Below are 13,412 nucleotides of genomic sequence, written 5' to 3' on the forward strand. Positions count from 1 at the left end.
ACGACGATGATCAATGTTAACAAAATTGGAAATGGCATGAGTAAATTGTTTTCCAACAAAACTTTAAATAAAATGTATATAAATTAAAAACTAAAGAAAACGAAACGAAACGATTTAATTACAATTATATTTATAATACATTCGCAAATATTAGAGAAGAAATCATATTGCAACCATATAAATATAAAATTGTGAAATAAAACTACAATGTAATTCGCCCAAAAGTATGTTAAAGTAAAATAAAAACTAATTTAATCCTTTAATCACATGTTTACCGCCGATAACATTGCTTACGAAATCACTGCATTTCCTTGCGTACGCCACCACCAATTTATATGGCGAAATGAACTTATAGTCCGTACCCTGTCCGTTTGATTCATATAATTTCATGCTTACTACGGTACTCACGAAATCATCTAGAAAGTCCTCATGTTGTTGCTCAGGTATTCGTTCGAAAAATGGACAAATCGCTTTCACATTATCTGCAACGAAAAATTTTAAATGAAATACGTTTGTATCTGTATCTGAATAAAATCAATTGAATTACACCTTTTACGTTTTTCACCCCCTCATATACGTAGACTTCATTTCTTATCTCCACAGTGTAATCCGCAAACCCAGCATCCTGTAAAAGTTTACTAAAGTCACTGCTAGGATCTTTGCTGTTATGCAGAGGTGATATGAATTGCTCCACGTCTTGCATATAACTGCTCCATTTGTTCAATGTGGAAAGGCGTCTATAAGCATCATAGACGCGATTTGTAGCAAGAAAAACAAGTAAGCAATCTCCACTCTGTGGCCGGAGCAGTTTAAAAATATTTTGTAAAGCTTGTCTGTAAATAGATAATGTATACTTCCAAATTGAGATCTACTATAATGGATTCAAATTTATTACAACATTGACTATTATTTTTGTTTTCAATTTCTTAATACACTTCTGAGTACACTTCAAGTACCGATCAAAGTGATGTTTCCAGTTAAGGTAAAAATATCACATCATATACTATATATATTCAAATCCAATTACAGAGAAGACTAACAACATATTATGTGCACTCTTTACTTGGTAAAGAAGATCTTTTTCGATGTTAAATTTTTTATTGCCGATAATGGCTCGTCTTTATGAGGAAAAGAAACTATTAAAGTTAGACGGATTCGAATAGCAAAGAAGAAAAGAACAAACATTTATTTTAATTTATTGAAATTTGGCTACCCATACAACGCTGTTTCGAGTATTGTCAGGTACTCATCATCAGTGTTCTTAGGAAATAATAGAATTTAATTTAATTAACAAATATTTATTAGACGGGTTTCACAGTACTAAGAAAATTAATTAATTAAATGAAACAGTCAATTAAATTCGTTGAAACTATTTGGCAGTCTAAGAAAATTGAGCTGTCTATGAGCAGACACATAGATCCATAATGATTCTAATGACAGACAGTTATTTAAACATGAGTCTTTAACTTTTTTCAGTTTTCAACTGAAGTACTCGGCCCTGAGATAGAAGTATCATTTGATATATTTTAACACATATATTCTATTTGCTGATAGAGCTACAACGTATAACAAGCGCTTTTAACTAGAGATCGACAATAATCTGTCCAATACCTAGAAGTTCTTTAAATATTGAAAAATATATTTATTCATAATTTTTCACTTCTGTGATTAAACTGTAAGTATCGAACAAATAGGACTCAACTACCCGGCCTGAGGTAGAAATATGATGTAATATGTTTATATCCTACTCACATAAGTCCAATCAACTATTAAGACCTATAAAGTTTAGTTTGTGTTTTGCCAGTATTGAGGAGAATTCTTGAGAAATTTTGGGTACTCGTTTGCAAGAAAACAATATAAACAAAATATGAACAACGTCATACTAATTCCTCACTAACAAGACTATTAAAAAGTTTAAAAGGAATCAATTCGTTATATTGAAAATGCATCTGTAGTATTAAAGTAAATTTCTTATATTTAAATATGTACGCAAACTAAACATAAAATGGAATATATAATATATATATTATATACTATATATATATTTAGATACTTCAAGCAATACTTTGGCAGTATGCAAGTATGATTTAGTTGAGTTTTGGAACAAGAATGAAATGAAGTGTAAAATATAAAAATTAGTTAAAACAATGCTATGATTTTTGGCTTAGATAAACCTAGACCTCTATATATTAAGCCTCTTGACTACATCTTCTTTCCTAAATGACTGGAATGAAGTTTCCACATTGCTGTGGAAATCTTTTCCAATGATTCCTAAGCGGCGATTTTAGTGGGCTAAAGTCTCACAAGAATGGTATGTGTTATGCAAGAAGATAATTTGTCACATAATCTTCATCGATTGAACGACAAAAATTATAAAATTTTAAAATTGAATTCTTGTTGGATTTCTTATTCCTAACAAGCTTAAAAATTGTTGAATGTAAAAAATTTATTCTAATAAAATAATTAAAACTGTTAAGCATGATGAATGGATGAATTTTATCACGGCAATATTATTGGATAGCCAAAAAAATATATTTAAAAAAATTGAGAATTTTACGATAAAATCTTATTTTTCGCAGTGTACTTCTTTCTCTTCTCTCAGTAATATACCAGGGGATCATTCTACACAACACTTTTTTTTTATATAAAAAACACTTTAAGACCGTTGCCTTTGAAATAGATATTTATATAAAATTTGTTAATTTTCCAGTAACATAAAGTGAGTTGAGTCATTTACAGTTAATTTCTTTTTAGAGATTAATTCATTTTTTCAGTGATTCTTTTCTTTACCTTAGTTAGTTTATCACTTAAGTCCTTCTTAGTTTTTATATACTTTTTTTTTTTCTAGATTTTCACTATTTATTCCACACCCAATAAATTTGAATTCGATTTAAAAGCAATAAAATAACTTACTTTTGATTCTGCACCCAGTGTAGACAGTAGAAAGATGTGACGTGATCGAAGCATCCATTCAATTCGCTTGGAATCTTTTCACAACCAATATCGAGTATCTTGAACTTGGTTCGTTCGAAGTCCGCGTAACACTTTCGAGCGTATGCTATCATTTTCGCTGAAATATCAGTGCCCAGTAATTGTTCGAAATTAACTGGCATCAGTGGGTATACAAAATCAATTAATACATCACCGGAACCGCAACCAATATCGATTAGTGTGTCCCGTCCCTCTGGCCGCCACTGTATAATGTTGGCATATTCCTCCAAAATTTGTTTGGCATCATGACGCTGTGCATTATTTGCTCGGTGATATAACGACGCTTGATGCATATTTGTGATGGAATGTTTATGGTTGTACTGACTTTCTAATTTTCTAAAAACAAAAATTAAACCAAATATGAGACAACTACACGATATCGTAAAGAAATCTAACGTACTACACGTGATAAGTGCTGAAAAGTTTTTGAGTTCAAACTTTAAATTGCTTGAGCTTTTTATACATTTTTTTTTTCTGAATTTCCAAAGCACCTACCAACACCCAACACCCTCTTCTTCTAACGTTGCAGTTCTCTCACATATATTTTTTAAAGAATTTTTTTTCGATAATGTATCTAACACCGTGTAAAATGACTCTCCGCTTACGAAAAAAAAAACCTCAAATTTCAAATTTCTTCATGGCTGGGGAGAGTGAACGAAATGCCTAAAATTTAAAAATTATTTCCATTCCATTTTTGGAAATTATTAACATATTTGATGGCGTATTTGTACATTTACCTAAAACGAAACGTACTCGTATCTGTCCACCATATAGATTGAACTGCATTCTATTTTTTTTTTTTGTTTTGTTTTTGTTGTCTTCACGTATACAAAATTTGTATCTGCTCTCATGCCCCGTACATAGTGAAGTAAGTGTTGTATATGCACTGCAATTATAATGCATAAAGTGTTTTCGATTTTTCGATTTAAAATTGAAAAAAAAAACATTTTAATTCCAATCCTATAGAAACTCTTTGAAGCCAAGTTATGCACCATGAACCCAATCCAAGAAGTTAGGAACAATATGTGTTGCAGCTAATGAATTTAAATAAACAAAAATCTAGACAAAATTTTTCAATTTTCATAGACTTGATTTTAGCTTTCTTTATATTCTTAATAAACTAAAATTAAGTAAAATAAAATAATAAAATACTTTCAATTGAATTTTAAGACTGTTTATTTAGTTTAAATAATTTAACATGTATACTTATGAAAGAACAGCGTGCATTGGCATATCGAGAGAAGCGCCTTCACAGTCAAGTAAGGCTTTGAGTTAGTTAGTTAAGGAACACTGCCTCTGAGCTTCAAATTTGGCAGGGCACGAGTTTGATTTCTGATACTTGCAATCTCAAAAAATTATTTACAAATAATTAAATATAATAATTATTTCCATGACCACTGATGATGAGTATTTGACAATACTCGAAATAGCTGTATGGTTAGCCACAAAATTCAAATAATTAAAATTATATAATGTGAATTTTTGTTGTTGTAGTTCACTACTTTTTGAAAACCTCTTTATAAAATAATTTAAAAATTAGACTGATTTGAATAGCAAAGAAAGGCAAAGACAAAAATTTTTTTATTTAATTTATTGAAATTTGGCTGACCATACAACGCTGTTTCGAGTATTGCCAAGTACTCTTCATCAGTGGTCTTTGGAAATAATCGAATTTTATTTAATTAGTTTATAGTCCGTATATAATTTGTTTGGACTGCAAGTACCAGGCTTAGAACTCGTGCCTGTCAAATTAGAAGCGATGACTAATCGTGTTTATCCACAAGAAGCCAAGGCTGCACAAACTTTCAATGCTCAAGTTCCAGGTTTTATTGTCACTTATTTTTATTTAATTAGACTTTTTATTTAATTATACTTTAAGCCTAATTTCAGATAAAAGTATAATGACTAGGTTAAAGATTTGTTGAAGACTTAGAATCAATGAGTTCAAATATATATGTTCTATAAGTCGACCTCAATATACTCAAATTAAGTTATATTACAGTGGGAACCTTCTACGCGAAATGCCTTTTCAGCACAAATGATGGCCCATTGTAATACTACGGATAAAAACGTTTCGTTGATCCAAGAAGACGTCGAAAAGAGATATAATGACTATGTCTACGCATAGACAGCTCAATTTTCTTAGACTGTTATTTATTAATTTTCTTAGTACTCTTTTATAAAGCCGATCTTATAAATATATTTGGTATTCAGTAAAATAAAAAAATTAAATAGAATTTCTTCTTATCTTCGATATACCACCGATAATTAATGGAATTCATAGAAATTTTAATGAAGCATATCGGCTTATTATCTTGATACTGTTGTTAATACGTGTGTGATATTAAGCTTTTAAGGCAGTCTACCAGTTCAAATAGCTCTGAACTTCTATCTGAATCTATTTCTAATAAATACATAATCATTTAAGAACTTTGTCGGCAAATAGGCTTCTTAACTTAATCACAACCTCATTGTACAGATCCACGACTAATGATTCTGTAATAGAAAAAATGAAGTGGTTACATTACATTTTGTGTGAATACATTGTGAGTGGTATTATATTGGGTCAGTAAGAGTTGTGTTAGTGTTCAAAATTTTATAATATATAATTATAATTTAAATGTACTCTTTAAATGATTTCTTGTACCTTTTCAATACCCCAGATGCGACAATTTTTTTCGTTGACAAGTTCAGAAAGCGAAGAATGAGCCTCATTACTAAAAATTTACACAACTTCAATACATTCAGTGATATATATCTGTTTGACATATATCACTAAAACAATGCTGATGAATCGGAAGCACGAAATATATAACTTCTTCAAACATCTATACGTAAAGAGTTAAACACATTCCGAAATGTAGTACTAAAATTAACAAATGCATCCAAAACCAATCTGTATTTCCTAAACGCTAGAAGATTAATGGCTTATTAGTATACATAGCACGGCTTTTAATTTTTATTCAAACGTATAATCACCAAAAATAACCACAAAGCCGTTGCAAATAATATTGGAAATATGTATGACTTCGCTTCCATTCATACCCTTTGCCACATCAAACACCAAATCGAAGAATGAACAAAGTTTCGAGTATAATATGTATGGGTACTGTACTCATTTTAAAATAGATTATTGCTGAAAGCAATGTAATTACTTCTATCAAAAGAGAAATTAAATAAAATAAAATTTTCATGACGCAGAACTTTAGAATAGATAGTCCACCAATTATCTAATCTTTTTAGATTTTTATGTAAGCTACTTGTAGAAATTAGCAGAGTAATAATATGGCAAAATCTGGTTGAATGAAGCATTACCCATACATTCTTTATATTACAAAAATAATTCCTCATAAAAGTATTCCCTCATAAAAGATATTCTTTTTTGAAATTTGCAAATATTTGCAAAATTTCTACCACATGACTAACAAAAATTAAAAATATTTACAATATACAATTATGCTTTCTTTTCTGATTCCTAATGATATCTCCCACAAATATTCAGGTTCAAGGTTACTCAAACAATGGAACACATTGTTAAGTCTTCACAGTTTCGTATTGAACTTGAAATTTTAGATTTATCTGAAAACGTTTCCGTCAACGTCAATCTTCTACTGCAAACACATGAATGCAAATGAATTCAGTTTCATTCTAATTCACATTATGCAAATCTATCGCAAAATTGTTTTCTGAACTTACTCCAATAGACACAAAATTCTTAAATCTGTAAGCGTGTATTTTTGGATCTCCTTTAAAAAACCCCAAATGTTTTTGTTTTGATGTAAAGTTCACCGAACGCGTCTCTCTGTACTTTTACTATACAGTGCCCTGCACAGTTCAATGACCTACCCTACAATTCTTTCCATTACATATTTATAATTGTAATATATTTTGGATATACAACATTATGCACCACACATCAGTGCCTATCACAATAGAATAGAAACATTAATAGAAACATTAATAGAAACCCGTGAAAGATGCGACAAGTTCGAATCAATGGGGAAAGTGCATCGCATTGCATTTCCCAAATGTATATTTTTAACATACGTGAAAGACAATGATATAGGCAAGAATAAAAAATATGTTAATGAAGTACATAAATCAAATCCAAAAAATATTCCAGAGCATCTTCGAGTGGTTTTAAGAATCCATAAAATATAAAAGATAAAATTAGTTTTTTAATCAATTTATACTATAAATCTTTCACAAACACATCCGTGTACTTCAAACACAATTGGCTTATACAGATAGAAGTAATTTTTGGGTATAGAGATATCCAAAAATATTTCATGCCTAAAGAAGTTAACGACAATCTTTTAATTAAATACCTTGCACAGTAAGAATAAACCTAGATGTTCGCTACGTCTACGACAACTTATTCAGCCTTACAGCTGTTTGCAGTTCAATTTGGTTAAAAATATATCACAGTATTTCGGAGAAACACAATTATATATGCGGATTTTTCCAATAGTAATAAGCGCAGTAAAATATTCCCATTGAACTTATAATAACTATACAAAGATACTCAGATCTATATTAAAATTGTTAGTGAGCAATGGAATCATTACATCAAAATAAATTGAATGCAAATCAATTAATCAAGATTGTTATTTGATTAAGACACACTATCGACAGTAAGAACTAGTTTTCAACTTTTTTAATGCTATAATCCAGCAATTATATGATATCTAGTAACCTTTATTACTTTTAGTGTACATTATAAACTATAAATCAACATTGTACTCGATGGAATTAGTGTCGAGTATTATTAGAAGATTTTCATATATAAAATGTGATGTAGTATACAAATCGTTTGGAAAGTCTCCCAATCCCACTTATATTTATACTAAATATGGGCATATTAGGAGATTTTATTATATTTTATTTTATTTATTATATATCGATGGGAAATGGAAGATGTTTTCTTCAGAATATAACGGGCATAAGTCACCTGAAAATTTTCAATATATTTTTAAGACAATTTAAAATTGGATTATCTTTGTTAAATACAACATAACAAAGACCGACTATTACTTGTTGAACCGACTTTAAACGGTGACACTTTAGAAAATTTATTCAAAAATTTTGTTATTGTATCAGTGTTTTCTTTTCTATTAAAATTCACTTTAGCACTGTAGACCATAATGCGCCATCGCTCTATCCAGCCTATTTATTTATTTATTTATTTTTTTTGAAAATCGTTAATGTCTCAATCTCTTTGAAAGAATTCACTTTGAGCTCATTTAATTAAACAGTTAATTATCTTCCACTGTGGCATGGATGTTATTTAATTCGAAACTGAACCTTCCCAAACATTATTGTCGCTGATGTGGAGCATATACTGCGATCTAAAAGTTCTATTATGCCGCTTAGTCGGATTAGAATGTTTCTACAAGTCCGATTTATTTAATGAAAAACAGTACAGAGCCTATCTTTCCTAGTCTTGAATACTTATGATCCATGAAAAACCCTCCTGGTATGCAGTTTCTCTCTCTTCTCTGCACTCTGAGTTGGATTGAATTCCTAACTTCGATAGGTGATTATTCAATCTACAGTGACCAGCCAATAATCCTGTAATAATTCTTAGGTTATTTTTTGATTGTGCTATGCAATCATTGAAGCGTTTTAGGTTGCACGTCCTTAAAAGCATTTTAGATTGTGAAAGTGTTGTTAGTCTTTCCCAATAGTGTTCTCTTTCTTTTTCCTCTGCGGCGTTCATAAAAATGGATAGAGTTCGTTTGCTTAGATCACAGAATGGTTCTGGGTCTATCATTCTTGAGGCTGCGCCTTTGCTTGTAAATTTGTCTGTCATTTCACTGCCTTGGATACCAGCATGTTCCGGAATCCATATTAGGTGCACCTGATTGTTCCAACTAAGTATATTCACTCCTATACCAGTTTGGATGTTATCTGGTAGAATACGAGTGCTATTATAGCTGCCTGGCTGTCAGTCAGTATTACTATTTTACGGTTCCGGTAGTTTCCGCTTTGAAAGATGGTTGCATTATTTCCCATTGCTTCTCAGTATCTTTTGCCTGGTCCATCAACACTAGCTTCATCCAATAACTAACGAAGAAGTGTACAAAATGGAATGGAATGGAACTTTAAAGGATATTTTTGTGCTATTGTGTTTCTTCTATTGTTTTAGTTAGTCGTTATTGTTTTGCATATATTCCGGGCAATTGTTGTTGTGATATGTAAAGTAAAACTTTTCTTATGTTAAATAAAACTTAAGTTCGCAAACAACTACGAGAGTGGCTAAGGAAGTACAAGTTGTTATGAAATATTTGTGTGAACCAAGACGTGTGCTTGCACCACCGCTTTGCCACCATATCCAGTAACGTATGAGATGAGATGAGATGAGTTGAGATGAGTTGGTTGGTTGGTTGGTTGGTTAAGTTGAGTATGGAAATAAATGCGTGGAAATGAGTTTTTAATGTCCCAAAAGGGAATACTACAGTATTTTAAGTGGGCGATTTTAGCTCGAGAGTTAAATGAAACATATGTAAGTGTCTGTGTCTGTTTCTGTGCCTCTGCCTGCGTACCTAAGCACATACATATGTATATGTATATTTGTTTAAACTTCATAAAAACAGAAGGATTTCATATACAATAGAAATGGTGATTTGTTATTATTGATTAGATCGGACATATTTACATTGGCAGGATGAAATGTAAATGAATTTAAATAAAACAAATTAAAAAAGGTTTTAAACTGAGCACAAAGAGGATAATGCTTAACAACACATCCGCGCATACACGCATACATACATATGTAAAGATATGTATGCGGTGTGCACATGTTGTGAGAGTATATCTTAAAAATGTAAACAAAGCTGGCAATGTTAACAATATGAATAAGAAGAAGAAAAAGAAGAAGCAGGAGCAGAAGAAGAAGAACAACAACGGACGAACGGCAGGAACTATAACACCCAAGAAAATTTGATGATGAAGAGAATTTAAAAGTTTCCTTTTGTTTGATGAATATTTAATTAAGCATAAGAAGCCGAGCAAAGAAACAAAAGGATATTTGCACTTTCGAAATGGGGAGGGGAAATCAAATGAGAAAGTTCTTCTTTAAGGGTTTTCCTTGTACTTTTACATATCATATAAATAATTTTCAATTGTCGAATGTCTGCAGATTTCATATCTTGGTTTTTTGTTTTTTTTTTTGAATTTTTTTATTTTTTTTTATTTTAAATGTTTCGTATAAATGTAATATTTTTTTATATAAATATTTTTTGGTTTTTTTTTTGTTTTTGTGATTTTTATAATATAAATAATTTTCAATTGTCGAATGTCTGCAGATTTCATGTCTTGTTTTTTGTTTTTCTTTTTAATTATTTTATTTTTTTTTATTTTAAATGTTTCGAATAAATGTAATATTTTTTTATATAAATATTTTTTATATCTGTCTACAGATTTCATATCTTGCTTTCTTCTTGATATTTTTTTTTTGAATTTTTTTTTTTTTTTTTATTTTAAATGTTTTAATATTTTTTTACATAAATATTTTTTGTTTTTTTTTGTAATTTTTATAATATAAATCATTTTCAATTATCAAATGTCTACAGATTTTCTATATTGTTATATTTTTTTTCCGTTTCTTTTTTTTCTGAAGTTTTTCATTCTCTTATTATATTTCTTATAAATGTAATATTTTTTAAATATTTTTTTGTTTTTTATTTTGTGATTTTTATAATATAATTAATTTTCAATTGTCGAATGTCTACAGATTTCATATCTTGTTTTTTTTTTTGGAAGTTTTTCATTCTCTTATTATTTTAAATGTTTCCTATAAATGTAATATTTTTTTATATAAAAATTTTTTGGTTTTTTTTTTAATTTTTATCATATAAATAATTTTCAATTGTCGAATGTCTGCAGATTTCATATCTTGCTTTTTTTGTTTTTTTTTGAATTTTTTTAATTTTTTTATTTTAAATGTTTCGAATAAATGTAATATTTTTTTATATAAATATTTTTTGGTTTTTTTTGTTTTTGTGATTTTTATAATATAAATATAATTGAATTGTCTAATGTTTTTTTTTCTGAAGTTTTTCATTCTCTTATTATATCAAGTGTTTCCTATAAATGTAATATTTTTTAAATATTTTTTTGTTTTATTTTTTGTAATTTTTATAATATAAATAATTTTCAATTGTCGAAAGTCTACAGATTTCATATCTTGTTTTTTTTTATTTATTTTTTTTTTTTTGAGTTTTTTTTATAATTTTTATCCTTTAAATGTTTCCTATAAATGTAATATTTTTTAAATATTTTTTGTTTTTTTTTTGTGATTTTTATAATATAAATAATTTTCAATTGTCGAATGTCTGCAGATTTCATATCTTGCTTTTTTTGTTTTTTTTTTTGAATATTTTTATTTTTTTTTATTTTAAATGTTTCGAATAAATGTAATATTTTTTTATATAAATATTTTTTATATCTGTCTACAGATTTCATATCTTGCTTCCTTCTTGTTATTTTTTTTTTTTTGAATTTTTTTTATTTTTTTTTTAATTTAAATGTTTAATATAAATGTAATATTTTTTTATATTAATATTTTTTGTTTTTGTGATTTTTATAATATAAATAATTTTCAATTGTCGAATGTCTACAGATTTCATATCTTGTTTTTTTTTTGGAAGTTTTTCATTCACTTATTATTTTAAGTGTTTCCAATAAATGTAATATTTTTTTATATAAATATTTTTTTTTGTTTTTTTTTTGTGATTTTTATAATATAAATCATTTTCAATTGTCGAATGTCTACAGATTTCATATATACTTTTATTTTTTTTTTTTTTTGTTTTTTTTCCAAGTTTTTCATTCTCTTATTATTTTAAATGTTTCATATAAATGTAATATTTTTTTATATTAACTTTTTTTTTTATTTTTTTTTATAATTTTTGTTAGTGGTTTTGACATAAAAGTACAAAGCAATAATAATAATATTCAGTAAAGCAAACCAAAATCAATTAACGGTTTTTTTTTGTTTTTGTATTCCAAAAAAAAGGAAAATAATTAAATTTACAGCTTCGTAAAGTATATTGAATACAACTAACAAAAACCAACCAACCAACCGGCAACTCGTCTTTTTACTTCTCCACTTTTTCTCATCCTGTCCAAGCGAAGCCATGTGTACCTATGAGAGTACTGCACTTCTGAAACCCTTTCCACATTCATTTACAATATTTCCTATTCCTTTTTGAAATTATTCTGGATGAACGTTTAAAGAAAAAATTTAAGGCGCAAATAGCCTCAAGCACAAAAATGTAACTGTCAGTACAAGTTAAAGGGCGTAGGGTGGTTCAAAAATATATACATATATAAAAAAACTCTTTACTATACCCAGTATAGTAAAGTATGCAGCCAAAAAAAAAAAACACAAAAAAACAAAGAAAAAATGGTAAACAACGAATTCTCACACTGCTCCGTTCACACAGCAAAGCTCAGTTGCCACTTTTTTCTTGCTTCTGTGCCATTCAATGTAAACGCAAACGCACACACACACACACACTCACACACACGAAGAGTTTCACTTTTTTTCGCTTTGCCTCTTACACGATTTTTGTTATTGTAACGTGGTTTAAAATTAATTAAAAATTAAATGAATAACGTGGATAATGAGCCCCTAAGCTGATTTGCGCTTATAAATATTCATAATACAACAACAACAACCATAACAACAACAACAACAACAACAACAACAACAACAACAACAACTCAACTAACAAAAAATTATAGAAAAATGCCAAAGCTTAACAATAACAATTTCCTTTTAATTTGGTTGCATTTTTTTTTGTTTTTTGCTTTGTAAATTTTGCCAGCGAGTAATTTTTTGTTACCAAACAATTTTATTTCGCTTGTAAAAAGGCAAACAGAATTGTTAAAAAAATTTTAGCTGTAAAAATTGGAAAAACAATTTTCTCACTACGAAAAAAATAAATAAGTTTAAATTTATAAATTCATTATTTTTTTTAAATATTATTTCTGATTACTTTTTTTTTTTTCCTTCAAATAGAATCTTATTTTTTTCATTTTTTTATCTCAAGTCCTTCAAATTCTTTATTTTAATTAAACAAGCAAGTTTTCATTGCAAAAAATATTCATCAACCATCCATATTTTTTTTGTATAGCGAGACGAATGGGTATGCCTACGCATGGACCACAAATTGGTAGTCCCGAAAGTTAATGCCTGTCTCGCACGAACTAAATCTCTCCCTCTCATTTCTAGAGAACTTGTCCTACCACGGAACAACGTAAGTATTACTTTGAGCTTGTGTCCCTATTAGTAATTTAAGACTTTCACCGGTATGACCTGCGCCGAGGTCTCTCTACTCTTTCAAGTCTATATGCTTATACGTTATGTCATGTTTTGGCGTGATATAATTATTTCTACAGCTGTCTTCTATCTG

The 13,412-nt window shown here is 28.6% G+C and overlaps 1 protein-coding gene across 1 annotated transcript; it reads right to left on the reverse strand.

The window, feature by feature from the left end:
- Positions 1-218: 218 nt before the first annotated feature.
- On the reverse strand, positions 219-3,310 carry LOC119690000 (juvenile hormone acid O-methyltransferase). The gene is made up of 3 exons (XM_038104965.1): positions 2,914-3,310; positions 550-833; positions 219-482 (listed from the first exon to the last, which is right to left on the reverse strand). The coding sequence occupies exons 1-3, from the start codon at positions 3,282-3,284 to the stop codon at positions 247-249; spliced, it is 891 nt and encodes a 296-aa protein (XP_037960893.1). The 5' UTR covers positions 3,285-3,310; the 3' UTR covers positions 219-246.
- Between the last annotated feature and the right edge of the window lie 10,102 nt (positions 3,311-13,412).

Source organism: Teleopsis dalmanni, chromosome X, assembly GCF_002237135.1.
Source record: "Teleopsis dalmanni isolate 2A chromosome X, ASM223713v2, whole genome shotgun sequence".
NCBI classification, from domain to species: Eukaryota; Metazoa; Arthropoda; class Insecta; order Diptera; family Diopsidae; genus Teleopsis; species Teleopsis dalmanni.

Bases quoted from the DNA above. Each gene is read 5' to 3' on its own strand.
- LOC119690000 (XM_038104965.1), bottom strand. From the start codon at position 3,284: ATGCATCAAGCGTCGTTATATCACCGAGCAAATAATGCACAGCGTCAT. The intron at 834-2,913 runs GTAAGTTATTTT...ATCTATTTACAG, and splicing joins CACTGGGTGCAGAATCAAAA to ACAAGCTTTACAAAATATTT. The intron at 483-549 runs GTGTAATTCAAT...TTTTCGTTGCAG, and splicing joins GGGGGTGAAAAACGTAAAAG to ATAATGTGAAAGCGATTTGT.